Source organism: Leptonychotes weddellii, chromosome 11 (assembly GCF_054177405.1).
Source record: "Leptonychotes weddellii isolate Sample4059 chromosome 11, ASM5417740v2, whole genome shotgun sequence".
Taxonomy (NCBI): domain Eukaryota; kingdom Metazoa; phylum Chordata; class Mammalia; order Carnivora; family Phocidae; genus Leptonychotes; species Leptonychotes weddellii.
In genome coordinates, this window is record NC_138379.1 from 655,258 (window position 1) to 663,374 (window position 8,117).

The 8,117-nt window shown below is 64.8% G+C and overlaps 1 protein-coding gene across 1 annotated transcript in view; it reads left to right on the plus strand.

Moving 5' to 3' along the window:
* Window positions 1-4,177: 4,177 nt before the first annotated feature.
* The window catches only part of MUC2 (mucin 2, oligomeric mucus/gel-forming), a 14,113-nt gene continuing 10,173 nt past the window's right edge, over window positions 4,178-8,117 (plus strand). The window contains exons 1-8 of the mRNA XM_081798444.1: window positions 4,178-4,262; window positions 5,114-5,384; window positions 5,978-6,092; window positions 6,488-6,578; window positions 6,664-6,773; window positions 6,902-7,112; window positions 7,340-7,465; window positions 7,974-8,091. Coding sequence (XP_081654570.1) covers window positions 4,187-4,262; window positions 5,114-5,384; window positions 5,978-6,092; window positions 6,488-6,578; window positions 6,664-6,773; window positions 6,902-7,112; window positions 7,340-7,465; window positions 7,974-8,091 — 1,118 coding nt within the window. The 5' untranslated portion in view covers window positions 4,178-4,186. The remainder of the gene's footprint in view (window positions 4,263-5,113; window positions 5,385-5,977; window positions 6,093-6,487; window positions 6,579-6,663; window positions 6,774-6,901; window positions 7,113-7,339; window positions 7,466-7,973; window positions 8,092-8,117) is intronic.

An 8,117-nucleotide genomic window follows, 5' to 3' on the forward strand; every position in this document is an offset into this window, starting at 1 on the left:
GGTGGGGGTGACTGCCCAAAGGTGGCTGGTCTTCTGAAGCACAGTGGCCCTTTCCTCATAGGAAGGCCAGCCCAGTGGACACCTGCCCAGTGGAACCCAGGCCAAGAAGCCCAAACTGCTGACTTGGCCTCTCCCCATTCTTATCCAGAATAAATACCTCTGTGTGCTTACCCACCCACCCTTTACACCCAGCTGTGGGGTGGGTAAGTTAACATCCTACTAGTAAACCCTTGCAGTCCAGTGGCAGATGATGTGGGACCTGGGCTTGCACACCCCAGATCTTTCAGAATCTTTGAAGGTGCAGGAAGTGGGCATGCTGCGATGTCTGGGTTCCCCTTTCTGATGTCTTGGGGAAGACATGGGGAGGAGGTGGGCATGGCTGGTGCTTTGTTTGTCTGCTCTTGAGTCCTAAGATACTCACTTGCCAGGGACTCTGTCCCTGTGGCTGGCTGGGGCTGGAGTCTCCCTGGGTGTCCATGGGATGGGAACCCAAGATTTCTCTGGCACACCCTCCATCTGCCTGATGAGGCTTGGCCAGAGCCGTGGAACTGGGGTTGGGCGTAGGGTCTGAGAAGGGTATATATACATATACAAGAGAGAGAGAGACAGAGATTTATTTTAAGGAATTGTGGGGGCTGCAAGTCTGAAGCCTCAGGGTGGGCCTGCAGGCTGGACACCAGGGAAGAGCTGATATTGCAGCTCTAGACCAAAGGCCATCTGGAAACAGAATTCTTCTCTCCCAGGGGACCTCCTTCTTTCCCTCTTAAAGCCTTCAACTGATTGGATGAGGCCCACCCACATGAAGGGTGATTTATTCACATCTAAAACGTACCTTCACAGCAACATCTAGACTGGTGTTTTATTGGTACCACGGCCTAGCCCTGTTGAACATAAAATTAACCTTCACACTAGGTGACTCAAAACGGGGGGCTGGCGGGCTGGGGACACAACTGTTATCTTCAGGTCCCCCCAAGAGGTGTGAGGCTTCCTCTTTTCTCTCCACACATTCCTTTCTTCTTCCTCCCCTCCCCTACAAACCCAATGGCCCTCACCCCCGTTCCCTCCCCTACAACCCTCCCCCACAACCCCTCCACTTCCTGATGAGTCAGGTTTGTGGACAGAAAGCAGTGCGACACTCACTTTAGGCTGTTTCATGACGTCTTTGTGGCCTCCTCCCTGTGGTAAATTCGTGCAAGCCTTGGGAGCAGTGTCTTGTCAGGGTAGACACTGCTGGGTGTGGGGCCTGGCAGGGAGGCTCTGGGTGTCCCGGGCCCTGTGCTGGGGGGTCCACCTGTCGGGGCTGGGCAGTCAGCGTCTCCTCAACAACCTCCTGGCTGCAGTTGGGCAAGGCTGTGTCCTCCACTGAGGACTGGGGATGGGGGGGTTCCCTGTGGGTCCCAGGGGGAGAACGTGCTCCAGCTGCAGAGGGGACACTTCCAGGGACACATCCACATCTGTCCACGTGGTAAAGGTGATGGGGTATGTGTCTCAGTGTACCAGGCGTCTGTGGCCCTGTTTGGGCATTTCTGTCCTGTATGTAGCAGAACCTGTGCCCTGACTCACCTGTAGGGGCCCCACGACCACAGTGAGACAGCCCAGCTGGCTGTGGGCGCTGACCAGGGATCCGAGGGTGGCGCCGAGCATGGGAAGCCAACCCAGACTTTGCTGGGGGCGGTGGGGCGATGTGGGTCACCCCAGCCTGATGGAGCGTTCACCAGCACCTTCTGCAGGCTCCTTCCCACCGCACGCTCTGGGCCTCCACGCCATGCCTGGCGGCCTGATGTCACTGCTCCTCGGAGCCCCACCTGAGATGCTGCAACTGGGCCAGGAGTGTTAGGGTCAGACCTCTGGGCCTCAGGTCAACACTGCTGCCCCACCCATAGGAGACATAGGGTTGCCTTTCTCAGACCCCAGTAGTGGACTCCCACCTTCTCAGTCCCAGGGGAATACCCCACTTCTCCATCCCGGGGAGGACCCACCTTCTCAGTCCCAAGGGAGGACCCCACTTCTCCATCCCGGGGAGGACCCCACCTTCTCAATCCCAGGGGAGGACCCCACCTTCTCAGTCCCAAGGGAGGACCCCACCTTCTCAGTCCCAAGGGAGGACCCCACCTTCTCAGTCCTGGGGAGGACCCCACCTTCTCAACCCCAGGGGAGGATCCCACCTTCTCAGTCCCGGGGAGGACCCCACCTTCTCAATCCCGAGGGAAGACCCCACCTTCTCAGTCTTGGGGGAGGACCTCACCTTCTCAGTCTGAAGGGAGGAATCCATCTTCTCAATCCCAGGGGAAGACCCCAATTTCCCAATCCCATGGGAGGACCCCACCTTCTCAGTCCCGGGGGAAGACCCCAATTTCCCAATCCCAGGGGAGGACCCCACTTCTCTATCCCAGGGAAGGACCCCACCTTCTCAAACCCAGGGGAGGACCCCACTTCTCAATTCTAGGGGAGGACCCCACTTGTCAATCACAGGTGAGGACCACACCTTCTCAGTCCCAGAGAGGACCCCACCTTCTCAGTCCCGGGGAGGACCCCACTTCTCAATCCCAGGGAGGACCCCACCTCTCAATCCCAGGGGAGGACCCCACTTCTCCATCCCAGGGGAGGACGCCTGCCTATCATGCTCAGGGCAGGAGGGGCTAGGCTGGGTGTCCAGTGTGGGGCCAGGATTTCTTTGAATCCCACTAGGGCAGAGGAAACCTGTCATGGAAAATCATTGCCTCTGGGGGGTGTGAGGGGGCCCCGTCCTTGGGTTTCCCCAGGGCTCGCTGCCAGCCTGTTTGGCCCCACAGAGAAGTGGACAATGGGCCCACGGGCCTGTCTGGCTCTGGTTTCTAATCCCTGTTGCTCCTGGCTCAGGCCACACACTTGTGCCTGGGTCCCTGGGCTCCTGCAGAGAGGACAGTTCCCGGGCCTGGGGCTGGGCAGTGGGACGCGAGAAGGGGCTTCATCCCAGGCCCCCTGGGAGCGGCAGGCTCCCTGACCTCGGCTCCCGGTTACCCTGTCAGACCCTGGGGGACTGGCCCCAAGGAATCGTCAGGTGGTGCATGCATGCTTCTTGTCCCTAGATGCTATCATGGTGGCATGGAGGTCCTGTCTGCAGGGAGGGGCCCCCTGGAAGGTGGTAGGCCCAGGTGCCGACTCCTGCTAGGCACTTGCTCCTGGTCATACCTCTGAGGGGAGACTGGGTCAGGCAAACAGCGTGTCCCATGCCCCCATCCGAGGGCATCCACCTCATCCAGAGTCTCAGTGATTGTTGACATGAGTCTCTCCCCACTTGCCCTGAAGCTCGGGGACACTAGATTATAATTTGTCGAGTCCGAGCCCACTCGGTTCTCCCTGTACTTCCCAGAGGACGAAGCTCTGGACCCGCAGGGGAGGCCGCCAGCCTGGGGCTGCCTCTGGGCCACAGTCGGCTCGGGGACATCCACTCCCAGCCTCCAGCCAGGCCTCCTGTGCCCGAGGATGTGTTTCAGTTAGGTGCCTGTGGGCTGGGCTCCCAAGTTCCAATTACAGGTAATTCCAGAGACTGGCTCAGCCTGGGAACACGAGGGGATTAGGGGGTGTGCTGGAGCTGGGGGCCGGACGTGGAGCTGCCAGCTGAAACGGGCCTGGGAGCAGAGTCCACACCGAGATGGGGCAGCCCCTGGACCTCCCAGGAGCCCACATGTTCCCTGGCTTGGGGGCCTCGAGCCCCTGGTAGGGGAGGCTGGGGGATCAGAGTGGGAGAGAGGAGCAAACACGGGGTGGTGGTCCTGTCTGGGAGCCCCCCTTGGGGAAGTGCCTCGTTCAGGCCTGGCTCTGCGGGGATGCTGGGCAGGGTGGGCTGGGGCCGGGAGGGGCACGTGCCTGCCAGGGTGTGGTGGTGCAGGACCTCCCCGCTGGGCCCGGTCCTGCTCACAGCTGGGAGGGTGTGTGTTGGAACTGGGGTCACTGGTGCTGAGGCATCCTGAGGAGGGCTAGCTTTACCGAGGGCTCAATAAAAAGATAAACCGCAGATAACTTGAATCAATATTTCCCGGGTGGCACCTCGGGAGCCCCCACAGCTGTTTTCTTGATAACCTGGCAAACGCCCCACCCACCCCTCGCCCCTCCCCTGCTCTCCCCCACTCTGCCGGCCCTCCTGGGCCATATAAGGCCTGGACCCCTGCCCCAGTTGCTCTCTCTGCCGCCCTTCTGAGCCACCATGGGGCTGCCGCTAGCCCGCCTGGTGGCCGTCTGCCTGGCCCTGAGCTCTGCTGGGTGTGCAGAGCTCCAGAGAGGTGAGAGGCAGCAGGAAGACCGGGGTGGCCCAGAGCAGAGGTTCTACCTGGGAGTAGGTGACCCTCCTCTGCCCAGCCCTTGGGGGTGTACCACTTGGGTTGGGCATCCTGCCCCCAAGCCCTGCTGACTTTGGGTGGAGGGAAGGAAGGAGGGCAGGTGGTCTTGGGTTCACGCCGTCCCTTTGAAGGTGATCTCCTGGCTCGGGAGGTGGTACCTGCTGGAAACCCCTGTGCTGGGCCTTTGTCCACGGGTGGAGGTAGGGGCAGCCAAGAGGGGCTGGGTGTCAGGGACCCTCGGAGGGCCAAGGCCAAGATGGCCCTTCTGCAGAGTGTTTGGCACATGATGAAGGGGTCGTTCCAGAAAAGACTGGTCACCTAGGCTGGGGACATCTCCATCCCATGTGGGTTGGGTGACAAAGCCACTGGAGGGGAGCTGGCCTCAAATGTTTGGACACGACGTGGGCACCATCTGAGGGTGCGGGGATGCGGTCCTGCTGGATGAGGGGCTGTGGGAGCAGCGGGGGGGGGCACGGATTCTGTCAGTGACAGGGCAGGGGGCACTGGGCCGGGTGGAGAGGGTGCCCGGGGGTCCAGAAAGCCCCTCTGCCCCCGCTGCCCACCCAGCTGATGGCCGCATCCCGTGCCAGGCTGGGGTGTGAAAGTGTGGCGGCTGGAGATGTCCTTTCGGGGGGCTGAGACCCCCAGGTGGGGTGACCAAGGTCCAGCAGGGGCCACTCCGACAGGACGGCCTCACGGAGGGTGCTCGGAGGGCGGCTGCAGGGTGGGGCCTTGGGACAGGCCTCCGGGGGGCGGCGTAGGCTGCTCACCCCTGCCCGCCCCTGCTCCCCCAGAGGGCAGGACCCAGAACCACGGCCACAGCGTCTGCAGCACTTGGGGCGACTTCCACTACAAGACCTTCGACGGGGACGTCTTCCGCTTCCCGGGCCTGTGTGACTACAACTTCGCGTCCGACTGCAGGGACTCCTACAAGGAGTTTGCAGTGCACCTGAAGCGGGGCTCGGGCAGCGCCGGGGGGCACCCCCAGCTCGAGCACATCCTGCTGAACATCAAGGACGACACCATCTACCTCACCCGCCATCTGGCTGTGGTCAACGGGGCCGTGTGAGTGCGGCTGGGCGGTGGAGGGCGTGAGGGCTCCCCGCCCCTCCCCTGGGGGCCCCAGGCAGCATCTGCCCTCTGCCCTCCGCCCTCCGAGTGAGGAGGGCCCCCTGTTACCCAGGCTCTAGTTACAGAAGGGGGAGCCCGTGGGAGCCCCTCCCGCTCCCAGGCAATTGTCCCCCATTGTCTCTGGAACAATGGGGCTCTAAGCTGCATTCCTGCCCAGGCTCCAGCAGGGTCTGTCCTTTGTCTCCCCCATTCTCGGCGGCGGGGTGGGTACAGACTTGGGGTGAGCTAGCACCTGGGCCAGCCTGGGTCAGGCGGTGGGCAAAGCCCGGCTCTGAGGACCGGGCCCTGAGGAGGGGCGGGGCCAGGGAGACAGGCAGGCAGGGGCTGGACAGGGACTGTCCCGCCACGGCCCACCATGCCCTCTGTGGTCCCCACACGGCTGGCTGGGAGCTGAGGCCACCCCACCCACCCGACGTGCAGCCTCAGGCCCCCCCAGCCCCGCCCCGGGCAGGGGATGGCGGCGGGCCTGCTGCGGTGGGTGGCCGTGTGGGCTGGCGTGTGACTCTGGCCCGGCGCCCCTGCCCCAGGGTCAGCACCCCGCACTACAGCTCTGGGCTGCTCATCGAGAAGAGCGACGCCTACACCAAGGTCTACTCCCGCGCTGGACTCACCCTCATGTGGAACCGGGAGGACTCACTCATGGTGCGTGCAGCCTCCACCATGGGCCTGGGGCCGGGGTGCCTCCACCAGGCCTCTGGGATCCTCGGGGAGTGCGGGGGCCAGTGGTCTGAACCTCGTCCTGAGGGGTTTGGCCATGGGGCTGCGCTCTGGAGGAGCAGATGGGGCCGAGCAGCCCTCCCAGGGAGGGGACCCTCGGGGCCTGGGGAGCTGGCTGGCCCTCCCCCTGTCCCAAGCCCCTCCTGGTCCTCAGTGACCCCTGGTGCCAGGACACCCTGGCCTGAATCCAGCCCTCCGGTGGATGCCACTTGGAGGAGCTGCTGGGGAGGCTGGCATGGCCACGGGAGGCTCATCTGGCTGCCGCGGCCTGGGGTCCAGCCGGCCCCCAGCCCCTCACCTGCCTCCTTTTCCCCCAACAGCTGGAACTGGACAGTAAGTTCCGGAACCACACGTGTGGGCTCTGCGGGGACTACAACGGCCTGCACACTTACTCCGAGTTCCTGTCTGAGGGTGAGAGCCTCCCCGGGGGTGGGGGGGCGGGTGGGCAGGCTGTGCTGGCTCTGGGCGCCCCCCCGCTGACGGGCTGTGCCCCCAGGCGTGCTCTTCAGTGCCCTCGAGTTTGGGAACATGCAGAAGATCCACAAGCCTGAGGTGGTGTGCGATGACCCCGAGGAGTCGCCGGCCCTGGAGTCCTGCTCTAAGCACGTGAGTTGTGGCCGGAGAGCCCTGCCCGGGGGAGGAGCCGTTCCCGGGCACGGGCGTTCTAGGGACAACGCGGAGAAGGGGCGGGCGTGGGCAGCCCTCACCTCGCTCCCGCTCCCGCGTGTCTGCAGCGCACTGAGTGCGAGGAGCTGCTGACGGCTGCAGCCTTCGAGGACTGCCGGGGCCTGGTGCCGCTGGAGCCCTACGTGCAGGCGTGTGTGCGGGACCGCTGCGGGTGCCCGGCGGGCTCCTCCTGCATCTGCAGCACTCTCGCTGAGTTCTCCCGCCAGTGCTCCCACGCGGGCGGGCAGCCCCGGAACTGGAGGACCGCCGAGCTCTGCCGTAAGCGCCGCAGAGCCGCCAGGATGGTGGGGCGGCGGGCACCCTTGGGGCCCCGAGGCTGGGGGCGCCGTCTGGGGGGCAGGGCAGCCCGCGCCCTGGCCGGGGAGGAGCCGCGTCTGTGCCCACCCGGCGGTGGGGCGGCCCGGGTGGAGGCGTGTGAGGCAGCAGTCGGCCGGGCCGGCGCCCCACTCCCCCGCCCGCTCAGTGGCCTGCCTCTGCCCTCCTAGCCAAGAGCTGCCCCGGGAACATGGTTTACCTGGAGAGCAGCTCGCCCTGCATGGACACCTGCTCACACCTGGAGGTCAGCAGCCTGTGTGAGGAGCACCGCATGGACGGCTGTTTCTGCCCGGAAGGTGTGTGCTGTGGAGGCTGCGGGGCAGGGGGTGGGGGCGCTGCCCCTCTGCGGCCCCCAGGCCGGTGCGCCCTGGGACCAGGGGCAGCTGTGCAGGTGGTGGGGGCAGCGACAGGGCCGGAAGCGAGGTGCAGTGCCCCCTCCCCTGGCGAATGCCAAAGACCGCCTCCCCCTAAACACACGCAGTGGTGGCTTCGGGGGGTCTGGGTGGGGGGGACTCCTTCCTGGTCATCACCCTGTGCGCACACGTCCTGCTGCCCCGCTCACGGAGCCTGGAGGCCCCCAGGACGGTGGTCTGGAGGCCAGGCTCCCACGGCATGGGGGGGTGGGCACCGAAGCAGAGGTACCTGCGGGGGGCGGGGAAGGCCTGGCCGGCGACCCCACCTCGGGGCTCGCCCCACTTTCCGCACGCCAGCCCGGGGCTGTGGCCCCGCCAGAGGGAGCCCCGCTGGGAGGATTCTGGGCTTTCCAAGGCCGGCTGGCTGTAACGCCGTGTCCCGCACCGTCAGGCACCGTGTACGACGACATTGCAGCCCGCGGCTGCGTCCCCGTGAGCCAGTGCCACTGCAAGCTCCACGGGCACCTGCACTCGCCCGGCCAGCACATTAGCAGGGACTGCGAGGAGTGGTGGGTCGGGGGCCCAGGGCTGGGGG